Genomic DNA, 22,179 nt, shown 5'->3' on the forward strand with positions numbered 1-22,179 from the left:
GGTTGAAATTGGCAGCTGGGGAAAGTCATTTGTGAATGACACGATATGCGGCTGAACCGACTCCGTTCTAGGGAGCTGGAATGGTGCTGGGTGTAGACGGCAGAGACCAGTCTGGAAAGACATGGGACCTGGGGGCCCGCGCTGTGGCGTAGTGGGCTGAGTCGCTGCCTGCAGCACCAGCGTCCCGTATGGGCTCAAGTTCCATTCCAGCTGCCCCACTTCCGATCCAGCTCCCTGCTAATGCACCTGGGAAAGCAGCGTAAGATGGCCCAAGTGCTTGGGCCCCTGCACCCGCGTGGGAGACCCGGATGCAGCTCCTGGCTTCTATCTGGTCCAGCCCCAGTTCCTTGTGGCCATCTGGGGAGGGAACCAGCAGATGGGAGATATTGCCCTCTCTCTGTAACTCCGCCTTTCAAATAAACAAATTAAAAAAAAAAAAAAAGGCTGGGGAGTCTGGGTGGAATCAGCAGTATTGGCTCATCCTGGCTCACCTCGTGTGTTGGTTTGACTGGGCTGTGGCACCGACACGTGATCAAACACCAGTGTAAGCGTGGCTGCGGATGTCCTTTTTGGGCCAGATTAACCTTTTTATTTTATTTATTTGAAAGACAGAGTTACAGAGAGAAGTAGAAACAGAGAGAGAGGTCCCCAATCCGCTGGTTCACTCCCCAGATGGCTGCAATGGCCAGAGCTGGGCCAATCTGAAGCCAGGAGCCAGGAGCTTCTTCCAGGTCTCCCACGTGGGTCTAGGGGCCCAAGCACTTGGACCATCTTCTACTGCGTTCCCAAGGCCATAGCAGAGAGCTGGATAGGAAGAAGAGCAGCCAGCACAGGAAGCAGTGCCCATATGGGATGCCGGCACTGCAGGGGGAGGCTTAACACACTACACCACAGCGCTGGCCCCCAATACACACTCCTTACATCGCAGAATCACGTTGCCACAATGTGGGTGGGCCTCATCCGGTCAGGTGAAGGCCGTAAGGGAAAACACTGAGGGGGCGGGAATCCAGCCCCATAGCCACAGCTGCCTTCCTCCCAGAAGCCCTAAGGACAGGGGCTGAGGCGCCGCACTGGGCTGCAGAAGGTGGCTCCCCAACCCCTCCTCAAGGCAACACCCCCAGCACCCTCCTGTGGGGGGGTCAGGGGAGAGCATGGGGAACGCCGCCCCCCCGCACCCCCCCCCCCGGCTGCACCTGCCCAAGATGCACAGCCAAGTCCTCGCCCTACGAGGCCAAGCAAGTGGTGCTGGGTCTGCACCCTGGGGTGGGGGGATCAGGAGGCCGACTCCGCTAACAACTTAAACATCAGACACCACTGCCCCCCACCCGCTTCCGCCTCCGCTGGGGTCTTCTCTCGGGCACCGGCGAGAAAGAAGCGCACACCTTCGCCCCGGGGCGCACAGACAGGGCTCAGACACCTGGGGCACACCCAGGTGGGAGGAGGCGAGAAAGCCCGGACCTGGACCCCAGTCCTTTGCACCCTCGTTTTCTTCAGCTCGCTGCTCCCCACAGGCAGAGTGTAGAAAATTAAAGCGCGCTCTCCCTCTGTAAAACAGGGCCGACGAGGATGGGATTCGAACCCACGCGTGCAAAGCACAATGGATTAGCAGTCCATCGCCTTAACCACTCGGCCACCTCGTCCCACGGGCGCCAACTCCTTCCCGCATCCCCTTATCTCGCATCTCCTCCGCGCGTCCCGGGCCCGACCGCACCCCCCCCAGCGTCGACCCGGTGGGACCGGAGGCGGGGAGAAACGGGGGGGACACAACAGGAGAGCTGTTTTATTTCCCGTCGGCGCGCCTCTGCCGGGAGCCCGCGCGCGACGCTGCGGCCGCCGAGCCCCCTCCCCGGGTCGGGACGAGCGCGCCGGGGCGCCGGGGTTTCAGGCCCCGGGGGTCGCGCGCCGACCCGAGCTCCGCCGGGGGAGCGCGTCCCGGGCAGCCCGCGGCCGCGGCGGCCAGCTCCGGCGTTCGCGGAGCGCGCGGCGCCGCGGCGGCTGCTCCGCCTCCCGCTCCCGGCGCGGGCGGTGGGCGGGGCGGCGCGGGGTCGGCTCGCCTCGGCTCGCCTCGGCTGCGCTCGGGACGCTGCGGTAGATCCGGGCTTGCGGCGGCCGGCAGAAGCTGCGGCCCGGTGGTCCCTGCCGCGCGCCCCGAGCCCCGAGAGCCATGCAGATGTCCTACGCCATCCGGTGCGCCTTCTACCAGCTGCTGCTGGCCGCGCTCATGCTGGTGGCGATGCTGCAGCTGCTCTACCTGTCGCTGCTGTCCGGGCTGCACGGCCAGGAGGAGCAAGACCAGTACTTCGAGTTCTTCCCGCCGTCCCCGCGCTCCGTGGACCAGGTCAAGGCGCAGCTCCGCACGGCGCTGGCCTCCGGAGGCGTCCTGGATGCCAGCGGCGACTACCGCGTCTACCGAGGCCTCCTCAAGACCACCATGGACCCCAACGATGTCATCCTGGCCACGCACGCCAGCGTGGACAATCTGCTGCACCTGTCAGGCCTGCTGGAGCGCTGGGAGGGCCCGCTGTCCGTGTCGGTGTTCGCGGCCACCAAGGAGGAGGCGCAGCTGGCCACGGTGCTGGCCTACGCGCTAAGCAGCCACTGCCCCGACATGCGGGCCCGGGTCGCCATGCACCTCGTGTGTCCCTCGCGCTACGAGGCCGCCGTGCCCGACCCTCGGGAGCCGGGGGAGTTTGCCCTACTGCGGACGTGCCAGGAAGTCTTTGACAAGCTGGCCAGGGTGGCCCAGCCCGGCGTCAACTACGCCCTGGGCACCAACGTCTCCTACCCCAACAACCTGTTGAGGAATCTGGCCCGGGAGGGGGCCAACTACGCCCTGGTGATTGACGTGGACATGGTGCCCAGCGAGGGGCTGTGGCGAGGCCTGCGGGAAATGCTGGACCAGAGCAGCCAGTGGGGGGGCACGGCCCTGGTGGTGCCCGCCTTCGAGATCCGCCGGGCCCGCCGCATGCCCATGAGCAAGACGGAGCTGCTGCAGCTCTACCAGGTGGGCGAGGTGCGGCCCTTCTACTACGGGCTGTGCACGCCCTGCCAGGCCCCCACCAACTACTCCCGCTGGGTCAACCTCCCGGAAGAGAGCCTGCTGAGGCCGGCCTACGTGGTGCCCTGGCAGGACCCCTGGGAGCCATTCTACGTGGCTGGAGGCAAGGTGCCCACCTTCGACGAGCGCTTCCGGCAGTACGGCTTCAACCGCATCAGCCAGGTGCCCGCGGGGGGCGGGGTGGGCTGGGGGACAGGGGTGGTGCAGCAGCAGGGGCTGGGTGAGGAGGGGTGCCTGGGGGGGTGAGGACGCTGGAGCATGGTCGGGGTGTCCGCCTCCGCCTCCCCCAGCCTCGCTGACCCGTCTCTCCCCCGCAGGCCTGCGAGCTGCACGTGGCGGGGTTTGATTTCGAGGTGCTGAACGAAGGCTTCCTGGTCCACAAGGGCTTCAAAGAGGCTCTGAAGTTCCACCCGCAGAAGGAGGCCGAGAACCAGCACAATAAGATCCTTTACCGCCAGTTCAAGCAGGAGCTAAAGGCCAAGTACCCCAGCTCGCCCCGCCGCTGCTGAGCCCCGCGGGGCCGGGGTGGCGCTGGACTCGACTGCGGGGCGCCCACCACTCTCGAGCTGTGTGGCCTTGAGCAAAGTCCCTTACCTCTCTGAGCCTCCGCCCCCTTGTCCGGAAGGGCGGTGAGGGCGCCTACCTCACAGAACCGCTGCGAGGCTCAGAGGAGACGCTGTGCGTGAAACGTCAGCTTCGTGCACCTGTGAAGTGTCGTTACTATTATTACAGTATTGTTGTTGTTGTTGTTGTTAACCATCCGGGGCGAACGGTGTGAAGCCGGCAGGGCTAGGGGCCGAGGACCCGGCGAAAAGCGCTTTTTTTTATTAAGGAAAAAACGAGTTAGAATCCAGTTCCCCTAGGTTCCCCCTGGCCTCCGCCCCTGAGGGCGCGGGAGGCGGGAAGTGTAAATAAACGCGTGTTCACACCCACGGCTGGCTCCGTTACTCTCCCGAGCTGGGGGCGGGGGCGGGCTCTCCCCCCGCACACCACGGGGAGGTGACGGCGGGCGGAGGGCGGCCCGCTGCTCAGCCGGAAACCCACGAGCGGCCTTCCCCGCGGGGAAGGCCTGCGAGACGGTCCGCCCGTCGCTATGGAAACCGGCCCGCGGTATCCCAGCATGCCTCGGCCCCCGCGGTCCAATGGTGAGCTTCCCCCGGCGGGCGCCTCCTGATGACGCACGCGGAAGCACCGGCAGGCCCCGCCCCCCGGAGGAGAGGGACTGCATAGAGTTTCCGGAAGCTCGGCCGCGGGGTCCATCGCCGGCAGCCTGTGACTCGGACCCAGGGAGACTCGGACGTGAGGCCAGAGGCCGCACTGCCCGCGGTGCGTATTGTCACGTCCGGCGCCCGGTTCTGCGCCTCCGGTCAATCGGCGGGAGCCGGCACGACCTCCTGCTCCTGCGGGGCGGAAGCGGAGACTTAACCGGCTTGACGCGTGCGGGGCTGCGGGGTTGCGGGGCCGCAGAAGCGCAGGCGATTCTCTCGGGCTGCGTCGGCGCATCTCGGGGTGGAGCAGGGCGGGAGGCTCCCAGGACGCCTCGGAGAGGCTGCGGGAGTGGGGAGGGGTCTGCCTCCCGGGAGGTGGGGGTGGCCGGCCTTGGCGGAGCTTCAGTCCGCAGAGACAAATTGATTTCGCGCAGCGCTTTACCGCCTTGGCGATCGTTCCAGCACTCGGAGCGGGAGTGAGCTTTCTCTTTTTGCAAGTGGAGGGTGCGGCTTGATGGAGCTCGTAGGGCGGGGCCGAGTCTTAGAACGGAGGCTTCCCTGGCCAGGGCAGAGGCATTGCACCTGTCGGGAACCGAGGCGTGAGAGTGCGGAAGAGGAGGCTGCGGCCTTGCTCATCGCTGACCTCTGCGGAGGCAGCGGGCACTGCTCACTGCTGGGATCGGTGTCGGGGGGAAGTGGCCGCCACCTCCGGGACCGGGGTACCTTGAAGTGAAGGCTAAGTGTTGCCCGGCGACCGTTGCTTTAATTTACATTGGCCAGGCCTCTGCTGGGGGAGGAGGCAGGTGTGCAGCCTTCGCCCTGACGAGGCTGTGGCTTCAGTATCAGCTGTCTACACCCGCCCCAGCACTCACATTGGAGCTTAAAAGGCAGAAACTTAATCCAACTCTGGTGTTGGTGGGGGGGCCTTTGAGACGAGGTCGGGATTAGACGGTGTCGGCAGGGTGAGGCCCTGGAGAGGGACCGGAGGAGACGCGTGCGCCCCACCCCCCTGTCCATCACCCCGGGATGGTGCCGCCATCTGGCGACCCTGCAGTCACCCGGTGCCGCCCCTCAGCCTTGGACCAGAACTGTGAGCCCGAATAAATCTGTTTTCTGTGTAACGCACCCAGTCTGTGGTGTTGTTATTAGCAACAGGAGACAGACTAGGATGCAAACAAGCAGCGGCCCCCTCCCCGGCCCCGGGAGCCGTGTCTACACCGTCGCTGGGAAGACAGCACAGTGAGGGCAGAGGGCCGGCCTGCCGCCCAGGCCCGCGGGGTCCCCTGTCCAGGGGCCTCGGCGGCAGCTGGTGCTGTCCTGCGTCTTCCTCCTTTGTGGCGGTCTCCTCATCTGCCGCTTTGTGGCCCGGGAACGCCGTGGAGGGCCTCGCTCTGCCGGCCGCACCCTCTGCCCTGGCCTGCAGAGCTTGGCGCTGTGCTGATGGCCGGCCCTCTCGTTTCTGGGTCTTTGCACTTGGGACTCACTGCCCGGCACGCTCAGCTCGCGGTCTGTCCTGGTCCTCTGGTCCTGCTTGGACGCCCCAGTGCCCAGCTGCAGCCGCCCCCCGCCCCCGCCTGCTGCGTTGCCCCTCTCTGCCAGGAACCGTGAGCTCCTCCAGGTCGGGGATGTCTTTGTCACAGTTGTGGCCTGGCCCCTGGCACCTGCAGGGTCCAGCGGTCCCCGGGTGGTGCTCCGTGAATGTGAGGTGGTGACTACGGGAGGAATGACTGACAGTGTTCCGGGGTGCCGGGAGCCCCTGCAGGCTCAGTCTCAGCTTGGAGTGACAGGTGCAGCAGCACACGGAACAGGCCAGGGAGTGACAGGTGCAGCAGCACACGGAACAGGCCGGGGAGTGACAGGTGCAGCAGCACACGGAACAGGCCGGAGGTGAAAGTGAAGAACCCTGGGGTGGGCTTTAGGGTGAAGATGCTTCTTGGAGCCCCCGGGCCCCCTACTGGAGTGCCCTGTCCCAGCTTCCTGCTGGCGCACACCCCTGCGCGCTGGGTCCCTGCCCCCCACCCTGGAGGCCTGGCTGGAGTTCCCCTCTCAGCTTTGCCTGAGCAGCCCCGGCCATTGCTGGCAGGTGGGGAGTACATCACCGGACGGAGGCCTGCCCTCTCTGCCCCTCCGCTAAATAGCAAAGCTAGTTTTTTTTGTTTGTTTGTTTGTTTGTTTTTGACAAGCAGAGTTAGAGAGAGACAGAGAGAGAGTTGTAGACAGTGAGAGAGAGAGACAGAGAGAAAGGTCTTCCTTCCATTGGTTCACCCCCCAAATGGCTGCTACAGCCAGAGCTACGCCAATCCGAAGGCAGGAGCCAGGTGCTTTTCCTGGTCTCCCATGGGGTGCAGGGCCCAAGCACTTGGGCCATCCTCCACTGCACTCCCTGGCCACAGCAGAGGGCTGGCCTGGAAGAGGGGCAACCTGGACAGAATCCGGCGTCCCAACCGGGACTAGAACCCGGTGTGCCGGCACCGCAGGCGGAGGATTAGCCTAGTGAGCTGCAGCGCAGGCCCAAAACTAGTTTTAAGAGGGTAAGAACAGCCAGCGTGCGGGCCTTGAGAAGTGGAGCTGGAAAGTGCAGCTGAGTGAGGCGGGTGGGGCTCGGTTCCTGCTTTCTCAGCGGGAGAAGGCGCCCGAGCTGAAGCCCCCCGGGCGGAGCCTGCCGTCTTAGCGCGGCGCCGCTCCACGGCGATACCTGAGCCTCGCACTTAGTGAAGAGCAGGAATCGTGGTTCTCACAGTTCTGGGGCCCGGACAGTCCACGTCGAGGGCCCCCCGTCTGGCCACCCGCATCGTCTCTTGGCAGAGGGCAGGAGGGCGAGCGAGAGCAGAGGGGAGGGGGCAAGCATCCTTCCATCGGAACCTGCCCGGTGCTGACCGAGCCGCCCGCAGGGACACCGCCAGCGCACGCGCTCATCGCCTCTGTCGCCTCGGGTTGTTCCTGACGCATGAACCTTGGGAGACGTTGAAAACAGTGCACCGGCCAGGAGGAGGGACTGGCCCACGGAGGCCAGGAGGAGGGACTGGCCCACGGAGGCCAGGCCTCTCTGGCCCCAGAGGAAGCGGGAGCCAAGCCGAGGACGGAGGACCATACCAGAAGAGATGCTGAGGGCACGCCGCGGGCAGAGGAAGGCGGGCGCAGGAGCTGGACTGGTTCCGGGGCAGGCTGAGGGGCCTGGGCGGCCTGGGCCACCTGCCTGTGGGTCGTAGGTGGCACCGCCAACAGCGCCCAGCTCCTGTGAGAGGCGCACCCAGCCATCCACACCCCTGCCACGCAGGGCGTGGCTCCACCGGCCCTGCTGCCCGCCTCAGGGGCCAGGTCTGCCCTGCCCTGCGCTCCCTGAGCCGTGGGCAGTGGAGTGACGCCTGCCCCCCCCCCCCAGAGCCCAGATGCCCATCCAGCCGCCCGGCAAAGACCCGGAAGAGATGGAAGCGGAGGGCGACTCGGCTGCCGAGATGAACGGGGAGGAGGAAGAGAGCGAGGAGGAGCGGAGCGGCAGCCAGACCGAGTCGGAGGAGGAGAGCTCAGGTGAGGCGCAGGTGCGCGGGCAGCGCGGTGGCCGCCCGCCCCGTGCAGAGCCAGCCCTGACCGGCCTCTCGTCCCAGAGATGGACGACGAGGACTACGAGCGGCGCCGCAGCGAGTGCGTCAGCGAGATGCTGGACCTGGAGAAGCAGTTCTCGCAGCTGAAGGACAAGTGAGGGGCGGGGCCGGGGAGCCGGGGGTGGGGTCTGGGGGGCCAGGGGCGGGGCCGGGGAGCGGGGGGGGGGGTCTGGGGGGCCAGGGGCGGGGCCGGGGGGCCGGGGGTGGGGTCTGTGGGGCCAGGGGCGGGGCCGGGGGGCCCAGGGTGAGGGGCGGGGAGCCGGGGGGGTCTAGGGGGCCAGGGGCGGGGTCTGGGAGGCCCAGGGTGGGGGCGGGGAGCCTGTGGGGTCTGTGGGGCCCTGGCTGGGGCCAGGGAGCCTGCAGGGTTTGTAGGGCTAGGGGCGGGGCTGGGGAGCCTGTGGGGTCTGTGGGGGGGGGGTCTGTGGGGCCCCGGGCGGGGCTGGGGAGTCTGCAGGGTCTGTGGGGCCCAGGGTGGGGGCAGGGAGCCTGTGGGGTCTGTAGGGCCAGGGGCAGGACCGGGGAGCCTGTGGGGTCTGTTGGGGGGGGGTCTGTGGGGCCCCGGGCAGGGCTGGGGAGCCTGCAGGGTCTGTGGGGCCCAGGGGGGGGCGGGGAGCCTGTGGGGTCTGTAGGGCCAGGGGCAGGACCTGGGAGCCTGTGGGGTCTGTAGGGCCAGGGGCAGGACCGGGGAGCCTGTGGGGTCTGTTGGGGGGGGGTCTGTGGGGCCCCGGGCAGGGCTGGGGAGCCTGCAGGGTCTGTGGGGCCCAGGGGGGGGGCGGGGAGCCTGTGGGGTCTGTAGGGCCAGGGGCAGGACCTGGGAGCCTGTGGGGTCTGTAGGGCCAGGGGCAGGACCGGGGAGCCTGCGGGGGTCTGTAGGGCCAGGGGCAGGACCGGGGAGCCTGCGGGGGTCTGTAGGGCCAGGGGCGGGGCCGGGGAGCCTGTGGGGTCTTGGGGGGGCAGGCCCGTCCCCTGTTTGCCCAGGTGTGGTGGGTGAGCAGAGGCTGCTCCCTGGCCTTTTCCGCTTCCCAGGTTGTTCAGGGAGCGCCTGACTCAGCTGCGCCTGCGGCTGGAGGAAGTGGGGGCTGAGACGGCCCCTGAGTACATGGAGCCCCTTGGGGGGCTGCAGCGCAGCCTGAAGATCCGCATTCAGGTGGCAGGTGTGTGGCCGTCCTGCGCCCCGCGGCCCCGCCCCGTTCTCTCGGGCGCCGGGGCTCCCAGGCAAGGCCCCTCTCCCCTCCGCAGGCATCTACAAGGGCTTCTGTCTGGACGTGATCAGGAACAAGTACGAGTGTGAGCTGCAGGGTGCCAGACAGCACCTGGAGGTGAGGCGGGCGGGGGCGGGCTGGCCGGGCGAGGGGCGCGGCCTGCCCCCACCCCGCTCAGCCCCGCTGCTGCCTCGCAGAGCGAGAAGCTGCTGCTCTATGACACGCTGCACGGGGAGCTGCAGGAGCGGATCCAGAGGCTGGAGGAGGACCGCCAGAGCCTGGACCTCAGCTCCGGTGAGGGCAGCCCCCGGGCCTCGGCAGCCCTGCCGCGCAGGGTGGAGTCCATGCGGGTGTCCTGGGGTCCCTGTGAGGGCTCCGGTGAGGGCAGCCCCCGGGCCTCGGCAGCCCTGCCGCGCAGGGTGGAGTCCGCGCAGGGTGGAGTCTGTGCCGGTGTCCCGGGGTCCCAATGAGGACAGCATGAGACCGGGCCTGGAAAAGCAAACCCAGTGCCTGGCACGCAGCGGGGACTTGGGGAGCCGTGGTCCCCTTGCCGTCCCCGTCCGTGTCCCTTTAAAGACCAGGGGTGAGCTGTCTGGCAGGCCCACGTGTACAGTGGCCACCCTCCCCGTGTGCGGTCACTGCCCCACCGCCCACGGAGCAGTAGGTCCGAGGCTCGTGGAAGTGCGGTGGCCCCTGTCCGTTGCTTGCCCACTCAGGAATTCAGGACCTCAGCAGCCCTAGTGGGATTCCGGCCCCCAGCCCGGGGTCCCGTCCCCACCCTGGGTGCCGAGGGAGGAGGGGAGGTCCAGGAGGCCGGTGTCCAGGGCGAAGGGTGCGTGTGGGAGCGGCCTGCGGGGTCCTGACTTGGGTCTGGGGGCACAGAGTGGTGGGATGACAAACTCCACGCCAGAGGCAGCGCGAAGACCTGGGACGCGGTGCCACCCAGCAAGAGGAAGAAGGCACCTCTGGTTTCCGGTATCCTTCCACGCACGGGGGCCCGAGACAGGCAGGTGTCAGCCCCGAGCTGGGAGTGGGCGGGTGGAGGGGACGCAGACCGGCCACCTTCGCTTGGTGACTGCCGTGGCGAGGCCGAGCCAACTGCCCGCACCCAGTGAGCCCCGCGGCGTCCGCGGTGAGGCCTTCGAGGCCTCCCTGGCTCTCCCGGATGCTGGTGGTGTTGGTCTGCGGCCACCGGTGGCAGAGTGGGCACAGGCGGAGAGAGGGGTCCGGAAGGCAGTGACTCGAGGGGTGGGGCGGAGGGGGTGAGGGCGTGGACGCCAGGTAGGGAGCTGTGGTTTTGGTGGGGAGGCCCCTAGGAGCGACTGGGCTCGGCCGGCCGGCCTGGAGGAAGGAGGTGAGGGCGAGGGGGGTAGGGGTGGTGCCTGGTGCCCTCCGTGGACTGGGTGAACCAGGCCCCGAGTCCCCCTCCCCACCACGGGGGACCAGGGGACTCCGAGGTAGGAGGTGGCTCCTGGGAGCTGCACGTGCACTGTCTGCACCGCCTCTGCTGGACACTGGGTGTGGGGCCGAGATGGCCACCGCGCGCCGGTCCTGCTTCCTTGACCCCTGCCGCAGGCCCCTACATCGTGTACATGCTGCAGGAGGTCGACATTCTGGAGGACTGGACGGCCATCAAGAAGGTGGGTGCCTGGCCCCGCTGCAGGCCGCCCCGGGGGAGGGCGGGAGGGAAGGTGGGAAGCCGGGCTGGGCAGATCCAGACCCGGAAGAGTCGTGCCACCCGCCCTGGCCCGCTCTCTGATGCGTGGAGGGCAGCGTCCTCAGGGCTGTGCTCACCCACGCAGGCGCGGGCAGCTGTGTCCCCTCAGAAGAGGAAAGCGGATGGTAAGTGTGGGGGTCTGCCTCGCCCCCTCCCATCCCCCGTGTGCCCAGGGAGAGGGGGCGGTGGCAGAGCCTTACTAGGTTGGAGGGGTTTGGGGGCCGGGGAGCGGGCGGTGCCCTCCGCGCCTCTGCGTCCGGCTGCCTCTGACCAGCGATGATTTTCCCTCCCACTTCCCCAGGGCCATGACTCTGCTGCCCCCAGCCAGGGGGTTCCCGGAGCAGCTGGCACTGAACGCAGGCCTCGCGTACTCTTGCTGTGGCGAGGCAGACAGACAAGCCCCCCGGGGTGGCCGCAGTGCTGCCGGGACGTCCCCCTCTGGCCTGCACTGGTCTGCATTCCTGCGCCTTAGGGCCTGCACAGCTGTGGCCCGAGAGCTGACCGGCCAGGCAAGACTGTCACCTCCGCCCCTGGCCACGAAGAAGGACCTTGACTCAAGCCAAAGCAGCATCCTGCCCGCCCCTCGGGCCCTGGCTCTCTGCAGCCTCCGGGCCACGGCAGCGGGCCCCACTGCCCGGGAACTCTGAGCCAGGTGTCCTGTGCGCCCACCAGGCCGGAGCCGGCGGTGAGACACCGGCTCCCCGGTTCTCTCAGGTGGTTCTTGGTGTTTGCCTCCCACTCGCCAGGACTGGATTAAAACCTCTCCTAGGGCTCTGCTGCGTCCTGTGTGTGTCTGATGGACCTTGGAGGGATCCGGTGTCCGCGGGCAGTGCCCCAGGCAGGCAGACCCTGCGCTGGTGCCTTCCCCCACTGCCCAGCAGGGGCTGGGGTGCGGGCTGGGAAAGGGGCCGGCAGAGCGTGTGGAGCACCCGGCGTGGCCAGCGGAGGGGACTGGAGCCTGGGCCCGGCCTCTGGGTCGTGTCTGCACCTGCCCTGCCGCTCGGCAGATGGGCAAGGCAGGCTGGCAGGGCCTGTGCGTGGGAGGCAGCCGGCAGCAGCGCCATGCGCTGCCGACCTCACAGCCACACTCCCCCTGCTTAGCGCGTGTCGGAACCACCCCCAGAACCCCAGTTAAGCAAAGGGGTTGGTTTCCATGGAGATGTGGCATCTTTTCTCCATGGCAACCTGAAATCCCCCAAACCCAGGTTGGGCCCAGGAGTGAGTCATCTGTGACCAGCAGGGGGTGCTCTCTCAACTGCTGACCACAGAGAGGTGGCTGAGTAACTGACCGTGAGCAGGACGAAGGTGCCCCAAAGGCGGGGCTTGTGGGGACTGAGTGGGCCCCACTTAACCCCCTCCTGCCCACCCGCGTGCTATAAGGAGACCAGCACGGCTGCAGGAGTCACCGTGTGGAGGTGGTGCCCCCCACAGCTGGGACCCTAGGAGTGGCGCTGGCGTGGAGGGGGATCCCTGCCCCTTGAGCCGAGTCCAGAAGCGAGAGGAAGCAGGGCACCGGCCAGCAGAGTGGACGCACAAGAGTTAACTGGCGGGGTGTGCCAGGGCGCACCGCCCTCAGGAAGTGTTACTCACCGCTGGGAATGTGTGCGCCTGTGCCTGGGGGCTGGATTCTCTTCCTGAGTCCCAGGAGAAGCCGGGTAGGAGCTCCCAGCCATGGAAGCCCTGGGGGCGCCCAAGGCAGCCCCTCTCGGAGCCCCCAGCCTGTCCAGCTGCCCTCCTGGCCACCAGGAGAGAGAAAAGTTAGTGTTGAAGTTGGAAGGGCGGCCAGGTGGGGCGGGGAGGGACGGAGGAGGTGGGGGGAAGGAGCAGGCAAGGGTCCCCCCTCCCCCACAGACACCCACTCAAGTCCGGGTGCTCACCCCCAGGCCCGCCCAGGACCCTCTGTACGACGTGCCCGATGCCGGCGGGGGACAGGCAGGGGGACCCCAGCAGCCGGGGCGCATCGTGAGCCTGCGGGAGCGCCTGCTGCTCACCCGGCCCGTGTGGCTGCAGCTGCGGGCCAACGCTGCGGCCGCCCTGCACGTGCTGAGGACCGAGCCCCCGGGGGTGAGTCCCGCCCACCCCTGGCGGCCGCTGAGGGCTGGAGGCAGAGGGGCTGCACCCAGGTCCTGAGCCTCCCGCACCCATCCACTCGCAGGCGTTCCTCGTGCGGAAGTCTAACACCCACCAGTGCCAGGCCCTGTGCGTGCGGCTGCCCGAGGCCAGCGGCCCCTCCTTCGTCTCCAGCCACTACATCCAGGAGCGCCCAGGCGGTGAGAGGCGGGGCCTGCCGGGCTGTGAGCCAGTGGGGAGGGGGTGTCCCCAGAGGTCGGCCTCACCTCCCAGCTCTCGCAGGCGTCTCCTTGGAGGGCTCGGAGCTCGTGTTCCCGGACCTGGTGCAGCTCATCTGTGCCTACTGCCGGGCCCGGTGAGTCGGCCGCCCTGGGGCCCTGCCCCCTGCCCCCCCACGCCAGGCCAGCCCGGCTGTGCCGCCCCTGACAGTCTGCTCCTTCTCTGGCTTCAGGGACATTCTTCTCCTCCCGCTGCGGCTCCCCAGAGCCATCCACCAGGCGGCCACCCACAAGGAGCTGGAAGCCATTTCCCACCTGGGCATGGGTAAGGGCCCTGCTGGCTGCCTAGCTGGACCCGCCAGGGCCAAGCGGGGAGGGAGCACCCAGCCCGGAGCCTTAGCCTCTGCTTGTCCCTAGAGTTCTGGAGCTCCTCCCTCAACACCAAGGCGCAGCAGGGGCCGCCCGACGGCGCCCGGCTGCCCCGGCTGAAGGCCCGCTCCCCTCAAGAGCTGGACCAGGGCACCGGGGCCGCCCTGTGCTTCTTCAACCCTCTGTTCCCGGGGGACCTGGGCCCCACCAAGCGGGAGAAATTCAAGAGGAGCTTCAAAGTACGCGTGTCCACCGAGACCTCCAGCCCGCTGTCCCCGCCGGCCGTGCCGCCTCCCCCGGTGCCGGAGCTGCCGGCGGCGACAGCGGCCAGCCAGGCCGAGAGGGTGCCCCCTCGCCAGCTGCTGCGGAGGGAGGGCTCCACGGGCTACCGCGTGCCCGGGGGCGCTGGCCCCGGCGTCCCCCCGCTGCCCTCCCTCCAGGAGGTGGACTGCGGCTCCCCCAGCAGCTCCGAGGAGGAAGGGGCGCCCCAGTCCCGGGAGAGCCCAGCGACCTCGCCCCAGCTGGGCCGCCGGCGACCCCTGCTGCGCTCCATGAGTGCCGCCTTCTGCTCGCTGCTGGCACCCGAGCGGCAGGTGGGCCGGGCGGCCAGGGCGCTCACGCGGGACAGGCACACGGCCGTGGGCCAGCTGGTGCAGGACCTTCTGACCCAGGTGCGGGCCGGGCCTGAGCCGCAGGAACTGCAGGGCGTCCGCCAGGCTCTGAGCCGGGCCAGGGCCATGCTGAGCGCCGAGCTGGGCCCCGAGAAGCTGCTGCCGTCCGAGAGGCTGGGTGAGGCCCTGGCCGGGGCTGGGTGCTTGGCCCTTCCCCGGCTGTGTCTGCCCCTGCCCCTCGCGCGTCTGCTGCCCTGCAAACCCGCCCCGCCTCGCCGCTGTCCTGCCCGCCTCCCTCACCTCCTCGCCCTCCCCCACCCTCCTCCTGCAGAGCAGGTCCTGGAGAAGTCGCTGCACCGCTGCGTGCTCAAACCCCTGCGGCCTGTCCTGGCAGCCCGCCTGCGGCGCCGGCTCTCCGCGGATGGCTCCCTGGGCCGCCTGGCTGAGGGCCTCCGCCTGGCCCGGGCCCAGGGCCCCGGGGCCTTCGGGTCTCACCTGAGCCTGCCGTCCGCCGTGGAGACGGAGCAGGTGCGCCAGAAGCTGCTGCAGCTGCTCCGCACCTACTCCCCCAGTGCCCAGGTGCAGCGGCTGCTGCAGGCCTGCAAGCTGCTGTACGTGGCCCTGAGGACGCACGCGGGTGAGCCCCCCCCCGACACAGCATGCATGACGGCTCGGTCAGCCCTCCCATCTCACAGATGGTAAAACTGAGACCCGAGCGAGCTGCGGCCCCTCTCTGTAGCCCCTCAACTCGGGCGGTCGCTACAGCAGTGGCACCGCCCAGGGCTGGGCAGGCAGAGGACAGATCTTGACCGAGGATGGGTCTGGGCCGCTGGGCTGCCCCGGGGGGAGCCTGAAGCCTCCGCCTCCCCGTCCCCGCAGGCGAGGGTGCCGGCGCTGATGAGTTCCTGCCCCTGCTGAGCTTCGTCTTGGCCCAGTGCGACCTCCCCGAGCTGCTGCTGGAGGCCGAGTACATGTCCGAGCTGCTGGAGCCGGCCCTGCTCACGGGGGAGGGTGAGGGACCACCCAGCACACCCGCACGGAGCACCTGCCAGCCGGGGGTGGGGGCGGGGCTGGGAGCGCGCGTGAGCGCGGGCAGGTGCTTCCTGTGTCCCTTGTCCCCGTGTCCGGAGGGAGCTGCAGTCCTCCCCTCTTGTGCTCCAGGTGGCTACTACCTGACCAGCCTGTCGGCCAGCCTGGCCCTGCTGAGCAGCCTGAGCCAGGCCCACGCCCTGCCCCGGAGCCCCTCCCAGGAGCTGCAGCATTCCCTCAGCCTCTGGGAACAGCGCCGCCTGCCTGCCACCCACAGCCTCCAGGTAACAGGCCCCCTGCACCGTCCACCCCAGCCTGGCCCGGCCCGGAGTGTGGCGGGGGTGGGGGGCAGTCATGCTGGTGTCACCGTGCAGTAGCAGCAGCGCCCTTGGCAAATATCAAGTCCAGCCCAGCCGAGCCAGGGTTTCCCACCTGCCCAGCTCCGGGGTGGCCTCCAGAAACCCCAGAGGAGGGCCACGGTTCTCCCCGTTGTACAGATAAGGAAACTGAGGCTGGACACAGCAAGGGAAGGGGACAGAGGCGGCCGGCTCGGGCCCTGAACCCGCCAGGGCTGTGCCTCTCCCGGCCCAGGCTTCCGCCCCCGCTCTCCTCGCCCTCCCATTTCCCCTCTGAGTTCCGGCTTGGGGGCCTCTGAGCTTGGGCCCCTAACTGAACCCCCGTGTGCCCCAGTTTTCTCCTCTACAGAAGGGGGTAGCAGCAGCCACCTCCTGGGAGTGATATGGGGGCCAATGTGGGCATCTCATTAGGCTTGTGGGGTGCCCGCTGCCCTGGCCTTGCACATGCAGCTGTGGCCCGCCCGTCCGGCCACACCCCTCCCCGCCCCAGAGCCCCGGGGAGTACCCACAGCTTCTCCCAACTGGTCTGCCATGGGCCGGCGCCCCTGCCCCATGCCGGCGTGGCCTGCACTGGCCGTGCCGGTGATTTCGAGGTGGACGCGTGGCAGGCAGGCTGAGCGCTTGCTTGGGCTTCTCCTCCCCACAGCACCTTCTCCGAGTCGCCTACCAGGACCCCAGCACTGGGTGCACATCCAAGACCCTGGCCGTGCCCCCGGAAGCCTCAGTCGCCACCCTCAGCCAGCTCTGTGCCACCAAATTCCGAGTGGCCCAGCCCGACTCCTTCGGCCTCTTCCTGTACAGGGAGCAGGGCTACCACCGCCTGCCCCCTGGAGCCTTGGCCCGCGGGCTGCCCGCCGCCGGCTACCTCGTCTACCGCCGGGCAGAGCGGCCTGAATCCCAGGGGGCTGCTGCCCACGAGCAGGGCAATGGGCGGCCTGCGGCAGGGAGGCCGGAGGAAGGGAAAGGAGGCCCTGGAGACGCGGGGGGAGAGCGTGAGAGCAGTGCCGAGCAGGCCGAGGCTGGGGCCGCCGGAGGCCCCGGGCGGCCAGCGGAGCCAGAGGCAGAGGGAGACCAGCTGGCCGAGGGGTAGCTGGAAGCCGGGGCGTACCCGAAGCTGAGGGGCAGTTGGAAGTGGCCAGAGGATCACTTGGGGCAGGGGCTCCGAGCCTTCTGGGAAGGCCTTTCAGAGCCGTCAGCACCACAGCCTCCTTGGGCACCCCCACCCCAGCCCTCTCGCAGGCCGGCACCCCGTCTGATCTCTCCACGACCCCACCTACGGGAGAGCGGGGGCTGGCCACAGCCGAGGGGCTGGAGCGACGTGAGGGGGACTGGGGTCCTTGCCCCGTGTTCTCCCACCAGGCAGCATGCAGGGGTGAGTGCCCAGCCGGTGGCCAGGGGGCGGAGACGGGCCTGGCAGCTTCCCTCACCAGCTGCAGGATGTGGGGGGCCCTCAGGGCCCTGCGAGGCCTGGACCAGACGTGCCCTTCGCCACCAGTGTTCGGGAGGATCTGCTACAGAGCAGAGCTAAGGTTAGGAGAGAGCGGGAAGGAGGCCGGGTCAGCAGCCCCCACCTGCTGTCTCCCCGGAGTCTCTGCCCACGGCTGCGTGCCGACTGGGCCCATGAGAGGCGACTCCCTGCGGAGAAAGCACCCGATCCCGGTCTTTCCCCAAGATCGGAAGTCCTCCCAGGCCCTCCCTGGGGATTGAATGGGGTGAGCCGGGTTCCAGCGTCTCCCTCCCAAAACAATCAGCTCTCAAGGCAGGGAGCCCAGGGCAGGTGCAAATCGGAGCAAAGACTGCTGCTCACCAACCACCAGGGGGCGCACGGCGCAGGAAGCGGCCAACCCTGAGGGGAGGGCTGTGGCCACTCACCTCAGATTCCTAGGAGCGCAGGGCAGTTGGGGGACAACGCGGGGCTGGAGGCTGCTGGCCCTGAGGTCTTTGTGAGTCAGAAGTCTGGGCGAGGCCGCCTTTTGGGGTCCCTACCCCGGGAAGGCGTTGCCCCCCTCGGCAAGCTCGGAGGCGCCCACCTGGGCTGTCAGCCCACGCGGCGGAGCTGGGAGGTGGACACGGCGGGCACCGGCTCCGACGATCCAGACACAGCCCCGGTGCGTGGGGCTCCCAGATTTCTCGCCAGGCCCCCGCCGCTCCTCACAAGCCTCTCGCGGACAGGAAGCCCCCTCTACTGTGTGTGTCCCACCCCCGCCCCAGCGCCCCACTCCACAGGCACCCAATAAATGTTGTCCATTGGTTGGAGTTCGATGAGCAGGAGGGAGGGGCCGTGAGGCGGGGCCCCAGGCCAGACAAGCAAGGGCTGCACGTGGGAATCAGAGAAAGGGCCCCGAGCGGCCACAGGGGTGCTCAGAGAACCCCAAGGGACCGGATGTGGGCTTCGTCTCACGGGAACAAGCGTTCTGGGCCTCCGCAGGCCCTCCCCCCCCCCGCCCCCTGCGGATTCCTGGCCCTGGGAATGCAGCAATGGCTCCTGGGAGCCCTGCCAGGCCCCCACCCTGCCTGGGACTCCCGGGTCATCTTCTCAGGAGATCCTATGGGCCAGGGCCAGCCAAGGGTCACGACACAGGAGTGCCCCCACCATGCACGCGCAGGGCTGGCAGGGCTGGGCCTCCCCACGCCCGTCTTACAGATGGGGACGCGCTGAGGCTTGCTCCGGCCAAGTGGCTCGCCAACGTCCGTGCCCTGGAGTTTGCCAAGTGTCTGCTCTCCACCAAGCACCCAGCACCCACAGCCCCACCCAAAGGGAAGCAGGTCAGATCCCGCCATCCTCACCACAGCCCCTGCCGCCGCCTTTGTCCCTGGGAAGAGGAGGCCGAGGCTCCGAGGGGCGATGTCCCTTGTCCATCCTCCACTGCTGCGGTGTGGGACAGGAGCCCTGACCTGGGCTTTGGCTCTGCTGAGGGGCCGCGGGCTGCATCTTTCCCTCACTTGGAGATGTCGCACTTGTCACCGCTGCAGTCACCATTGTCCTACACGTGCTTGCTTTTTATCTGCCCGCCCCCCACTCCCCGGAATGCCAGAGTCCAGCGGGCCTTCTTCCCGGGTTGCTGGGCACTTGGTGGATCCTTGTGGAGTGATGGATTAGGGCAGGCTCCGCCCCAAAGTTTCCTCCGCGGTCCTGGAGCGCGGGGGGCTACGTTCTCCGCCGCTGCCACCAGGGGGCGAGCGCACCTCGGTGCCAACAGCGCGAAGAGTCACTTGTTTGCGGAGAAGGCGGCCAGGGGACTCTGGACTCCAGGGACCCTGCCAGTGCCAGGGGGAGCCCTCAGTGGGGTTCTGGGCCGTCCTGCCTACGCGGGTCCCGCGAGCGGGGAGCGGGAAGCGGGCGAGGGAGGGACGGGGAGGGACGGGCCGGCTCCCCCCGGGCTGCACAGCCCAGCCAGGCCCAGGAGTCAGGGCCTGTGAGATGGCCTGGGAAGGGTGGGGTGGAGATCAGGCACTGAGACGCACCCACCGTCAACACAGCGCGTGTCACACCCCACCATGGCCTCGTGACCCGTGTTCACACCCTCGGTCCTGCACACAGTAACACCCTGACCCACAGTCTGACACCCAGCCCTGCCACAGGGACACCCTGACCGCGCTGGCCACGCGTGCCCTGTGCAGCGGACACGGTGCACGCCGGGGTTCTCTTCAACCTCCGTCTACAGAGTGTGACTCCCTGCCACACACAGGCACAGTGGACGCAAGGACAGGGACAGGGACATGGGACGCACACACACACGTATGCACACACGCATGCGTGCTCACACGTGCACACTTGAGCACACACAAGAGAGGTCCAAGCCCTTCTCCTGTTGGCTCTGCTGCTCGCCCTGGCCTGCCCCTGCCTCACTCACCAGGCCCAGCCCCCAGCGTCTCCCAAGACAACCCCTGCTCGGGCTGAGGTGACCCCCCTGGCCGGGCAGGAGGCAGCAGCGGCGGCGCTGGGCGGGGTGGCCTGAGCTCATCAGATTCCAGCCAGAGTGATTCACGGGAGAGCCTGGGGGGGCGGGGGGGCACTGTCCCAGGGGCTGGGGGTGGGCTCTGGACCAGAGGGCCCCGAGCAAGCCTCCAGGGTGGGCAGGGGGCTTCCTGCCTGAGAGATGCCTGTTGGGTGCAGCTACCGGAAGGGGCTCTGGGCCCCCCGGGCTGTGTGCAGGATGAGAGAATCGGCTCTTCCGGCCCACCCCGCCCCACCCGCAGGCCCCTGGCCCCAGCAGCTGGGCTGCTTTCGCAAGGGTGAAGCCAAGGTTGGGGCCGGGACAGGGTGACCCCCCCAGACCATCCTGTCCCCTCGGACCCTCAGGCCGGCAGACCCCGGAGGCCCCGAGGGGCCCGGCGCTCGGTGGGCCGGTCGGTGCCGACAGGGTTACAGCCTGCACGGCCCTGCCCGGGCGAGGCCTCTGCCGAGCGCACGGCTGTCCCAGCGCCAGGGATGTTTTGCTGCTGAGATCTCACCCTCTGCTCCTGCCACCCCCAGAGCCCGCTGATGCGTGGAGGAGGTGGGGCCCAGGCGACAGGAAGAAACACCCGGACTGGGGGCAGGCGGGGGCACAGGAAGTGCCTTTCTTGGAACTCGGCACCAAAATAGCCCACTCTGTCCCTACTCTGGGTCTCAGTGTCCCACGGGGGGAGGCGTGCGTCACCAAGGAGACCCCCGGCAGGGAGGGGCGGGAGCTGACCTGAGGGCGCTGGTGCTGCCGCCCACCCCCACCCCGCACCAAGGCCTCTGCTCCACTTTGAAGTCCCTAACATAAATATCATGTCTGCTTGGGTTCCCCTTCCCAGCCTGGTCACAGCCCGGGACCTGGCTCCCGCCCCAGCCAGCCCCCGGGGGTGGGGGTGGGGCAGTGCCAGGAGAAGGAGGGAGGCATGGACCACCCAGGGGTGGTGGCCAGGCAGAGACAGGGCGACCCTGCAGACGAGACAGAAAGGGACAGGCTGCCGAGACCAGTCCCGGGGACAGGGAGACCCCAGACACGGAGGGGTGTGGGGAGGAACACAGAAATCCCGCGGTTGGTCTGGTCGGTGGCCTGAGAGACAGACCCAGCGCTCCCTGGCTGGGGATGGTGAGGAGGCAGGAGGAAGAGGACCGGAAGAGAGGGAAAAGTGAGAGCCCAGGAGAAAATTCCAGAGACGGGGGCGGGGAGGCTGAGACTGGGTGGCAGAGGAGGCCACGGTGCAGAGTTCCAGGGGGCGGGCAGGGCTCCGCTCCCACAGGTGCCCCTCGGACGGCTGAGCCACTGCGTCCTGGAAGAGGGGGAGGCCGCCGTCCCTCCAACTCTGATCCCAGCCCCGAGATTCCCTCTCTTGGGGGCAGCTGTGGCCAGATGTCCGGGGCACGCATCTGCCTGGCGCGGGAACTGGGGGCCCAGCTGGACAGGCTGGGCAATGCCGGGGCAGCCAGCTATGTCGCCCTCGCAGCTGTGGGCGCAGGTGTGGGCTCGCGGGGACGTGCACGCGCCACGCAGCCGTGCAACCCCCACGTATGCGCACACACCTGCTGGTGCACCCACGGTCGCACACGCGGCCACTGTCCACCTCCAGCTGTCAGAACCCTTTACCTGCTGCAGAGAGGGGCCCTCCCTTCTTCCTGGGCTCCCCCTCCCCACAGGCTCTCCCCCTGCCCATCCCCAGCACCCCAGCACCGCAGGGCTCTCCATCCAGAAATCCAGAGGTTCTCGGGGTGCGGCGCCACCGCTAGGGACCAGGAGGCAGCGGCTGTGCTTGCTCTACTCCACCCCCCCCCCGCCCTGGGTGGGACCTCTCCCACCCCCCTCCTCCGGCTCCCACCCAAGACAGGCACCTCCCACCCACCCGGCAGCCCGAAGGCTGGGGTGGTTTGGGAAGAATTTAGACATGGAGGGAGGTGGGGGATGGGAGGGAAGGAAAAGGAGGAAGGGAGGTGATTTGTACACAAAGCAATGTGCTGGCTCAGCTCAGCGGCCTGCCAAGGCTCCCCAGGACGCCTGCCCGGGGGGCGCCCCCCAATCACGCTCCATCCCCCCTCCACCCCGGCCGGCCGTCTCCCCACACCCAGGGGCCCACACGCCGCCGCCAGGACCGCCATCTGCCTTTGCTGCAAGATAGGCCTCCTTCCGGGGCGCGGCTTCTGTTTCGTGCCCCCCTGGAGAGGAGCTCACCCCCTCTCCACCAGGGGCCAGGGGCAGAGCAGGGGAATCCCCAAGCCCCGCCCCGGCCCTCCGTGTGAGCTGAGCCTGGGGTCCTGAGCGCCAGCCCCAGGGGAGACTGGGCTGGTGCTACCCTGGCCCCGGGGCCCAGCTGTCCCGCCTTCCTGGCCGGCACTGCTCATCCCACGGGCTGCCGGCTATGAATCAGGACACCCCCCTTCTGCCTGTACCCCGTGTTACCACAGCTGTGCGTAGCTTCTCACCTACACACCCCTCACCTCTCCATTCAGCACCCATCCGTCTCTCCGTGTGGCCACTCATCCGTCCACACGGCCACCCTTGCCTGTGTACCTGTGGCCTTCCCTGCTTCGCGTCCATGCACGCATGTGTCTTTAAATCCCCCGACCAACCTTCAAACCCTTATTGTGTCAATTAGCATCTTTTCTGTTTTTTTTTTTTTCTTTTTAAAAATTTATTTATTTGAAAGGCAGTGACAGAGAGAGAGGGAGAGACAGAGAGGTCTTCCATCCCAGGTTCACTCCCCAGATGTGTGCAATGGCTGGGGCTGGGCGGGGCAGGGCCAAGGCCAGGAGCTGGGAGCTCCATGTGAG

The 22,179-nt window shown here is 68.3% G+C and overlaps 4 protein-coding genes and 1 non-coding gene across 7 annotated transcripts; 3 read left to right on the forward strand and 2 right to left on the reverse strand.

The window, feature by feature from the left end:
• Positions 1-1,558: 1,558 nt before the first annotated feature.
• TRNAS-GCU (transfer RNA serine (anticodon GCU)) lies at positions 1,559-1,640 on the reverse strand. Its single transcript has one exon. It is a non-coding gene; the product is annotated as a tRNA-Ser (tRNA).
• Positions 1,641-2,032: 392 nt separating this feature from the next.
• Positions 2,033-3,990, forward strand: B4GAT1 (beta-1,4-glucuronyltransferase 1). Its single transcript, XM_002724345.5, has 2 exons — positions 2,033-3,220; positions 3,376-3,990. The coding sequence occupies exons 1-2, from the start codon at positions 2,165-2,167 to the stop codon at positions 3,565-3,567; spliced, it is 1,248 nt and encodes a 415-aa protein (XP_002724391.1). The 5' UTR covers positions 2,033-2,164; the 3' UTR covers positions 3,568-3,990.
• LOC103347314 (uncharacterized) lies at positions 3,856-7,649 on the reverse strand. Its single transcript, XM_070068171.1, has 3 exons — positions 6,962-7,649; positions 4,709-4,848; positions 3,856-4,458 (listed from the first exon to the last, which is right to left on the reverse strand). The coding sequence occupies exons 1-3, from the start codon at positions 7,522-7,524 to the stop codon at positions 3,902-3,904; spliced, it is 1,260 nt and encodes a 419-aa protein (XP_069924272.1). The 5' UTR covers positions 7,525-7,649; the 3' UTR covers positions 3,856-3,901.
• Positions 4,247-11,559, forward strand: BRMS1 (BRMS1 transcriptional repressor and anoikis regulator). Its single transcript, XM_051830628.2, has 10 exons — positions 4,247-4,384; positions 7,656-7,794; positions 7,872-7,962; positions 8,895-9,022; positions 9,108-9,187; positions 9,268-9,364; positions 9,953-10,045; positions 10,646-10,710; positions 10,873-10,912; positions 11,089-11,559. Exons 2-10 carry the CDS (start codon positions 7,656-7,658, stop codon positions 11,094-11,096), a joined length of 741 nt encoding a protein of 246 aa, XP_051686588.1. The 5' UTR covers positions 4,247-4,384; the 3' UTR covers positions 11,097-11,559.
• Positions 11,560-11,699: 140 nt separating this feature from the next.
• Positions 11,700-17,696, forward strand: RIN1 (Ras and Rab interactor 1). Of its 3 annotated transcripts, XM_051830624.2 has the most exons (10): positions 11,700-12,544; positions 12,671-12,851; positions 12,943-13,057; positions 13,140-13,212; positions 13,309-13,400; positions 13,493-14,233; positions 14,387-14,692; positions 14,935-15,066; positions 15,217-15,368; positions 16,087-17,696. In XM_051830624.2, exons 1-10 carry the CDS (start codon positions 12,459-12,461, stop codon positions 16,528-16,530), a joined length of 2,322 nt encoding a protein of 773 aa, XP_051686584.2. In that variant the 5' UTR covers positions 11,700-12,458; the 3' UTR covers positions 16,531-17,696. The 3 variants fall into 3 exon arrangements, with proteins under 3 accessions (XP_051686584.2, XP_051686585.2, XP_069924254.1); XM_051830625.2 differs by lacking the exon at positions 12,671-12,851; XM_070068153.1 differs by lacking the exon at positions 12,671-12,851 and having other exon boundaries at positions 12,943-13,212.
• Positions 17,697-22,179: the final 4,483 nt, after the last annotated feature.

The sequence above is a fragment of the Oryctolagus cuniculus genome, chromosome 1, assembly GCF_964237555.1.
Source record: "Oryctolagus cuniculus chromosome 1, mOryCun1.1, whole genome shotgun sequence".
Classification (NCBI taxonomy): Eukaryota; Metazoa; Chordata; class Mammalia; order Lagomorpha; family Leporidae; genus Oryctolagus; species Oryctolagus cuniculus.

Excerpts from the sequence above, each read along its gene's own strand:
- B4GAT1 (XM_002724345.5), top strand. The coding sequence starts at position 2,165 with ATGCAGATGTCCTACGCCATCCGGTGCGCCTTCTACCAGCTGCTGCTG. Across the intron at positions 3,221-3,375 it reads GCTTCAACCGCATCAGCCAG|GCCTGCGAGCTGCACGTGGC; the intron begins GTGCCCGCGGGG and ends TCTCCCCCGCAG.
- LOC103347314 (XM_070068171.1), bottom strand. The coding sequence starts at position 7,524 with ATGGCTGGGTGCGCCTCTCACAGGAGCTGGGCGCTGTTGGCGGTGCCA. Across the intron at positions 4,849-6,961 it reads TCACTAAGTGCGAGGCTCAG|GTGCAATGCCTCTGCCCTGG; the intron begins GTATCGCCGTGG and ends GGTTCCCGACAG. Across the intron at positions 4,459-4,708 it reads CTGGAACGATCGCCAAGGCG|GAGCAGGAGGTCGTGCCGGC; the intron begins GTAAAGCGCTGC and ends TCCGCCCCGCAG.
- BRMS1 (XM_051830628.2), top strand. The coding sequence starts at position 7,656 with ATGCCCATCCAGCCGCCCGGCAAAGACCCGGAAGAGATGGAAGCGGAG. Across the intron at positions 7,795-7,871 it reads GTCGGAGGAGGAGAGCTCAG|AGATGGACGACGAGGACTAC; the intron begins GTGAGGCGCAGG and ends CTCTCGTCCCAG. Across the intron at positions 7,963-8,894 it reads TTCTCGCAGCTGAAGGACAA|GTTGTTCAGGGAGCGCCTGA; the intron begins GTGAGGGGCGGG and ends TCCGCTTCCCAG.
- RIN1 (XM_051830624.2), top strand. The coding sequence starts at position 12,459 with ATGGAAGCCCTGGGGGCGCCCAAGGCAGCCCCTCTCGGAGCCCCCAGC. Across the intron at positions 14,693-14,934 it reads GGCCCTGAGGACGCACGCGG|GCGAGGGTGCCGGCGCTGAT; the intron begins GTGAGCCCCCCC and ends CCGTCCCCGCAG. Across the intron at positions 15,067-15,216 it reads GGCCCTGCTCACGGGGGAGG|GTGGCTACTACCTGACCAGC; the intron begins GTGAGGGACCAC and ends CTTGTGCTCCAG.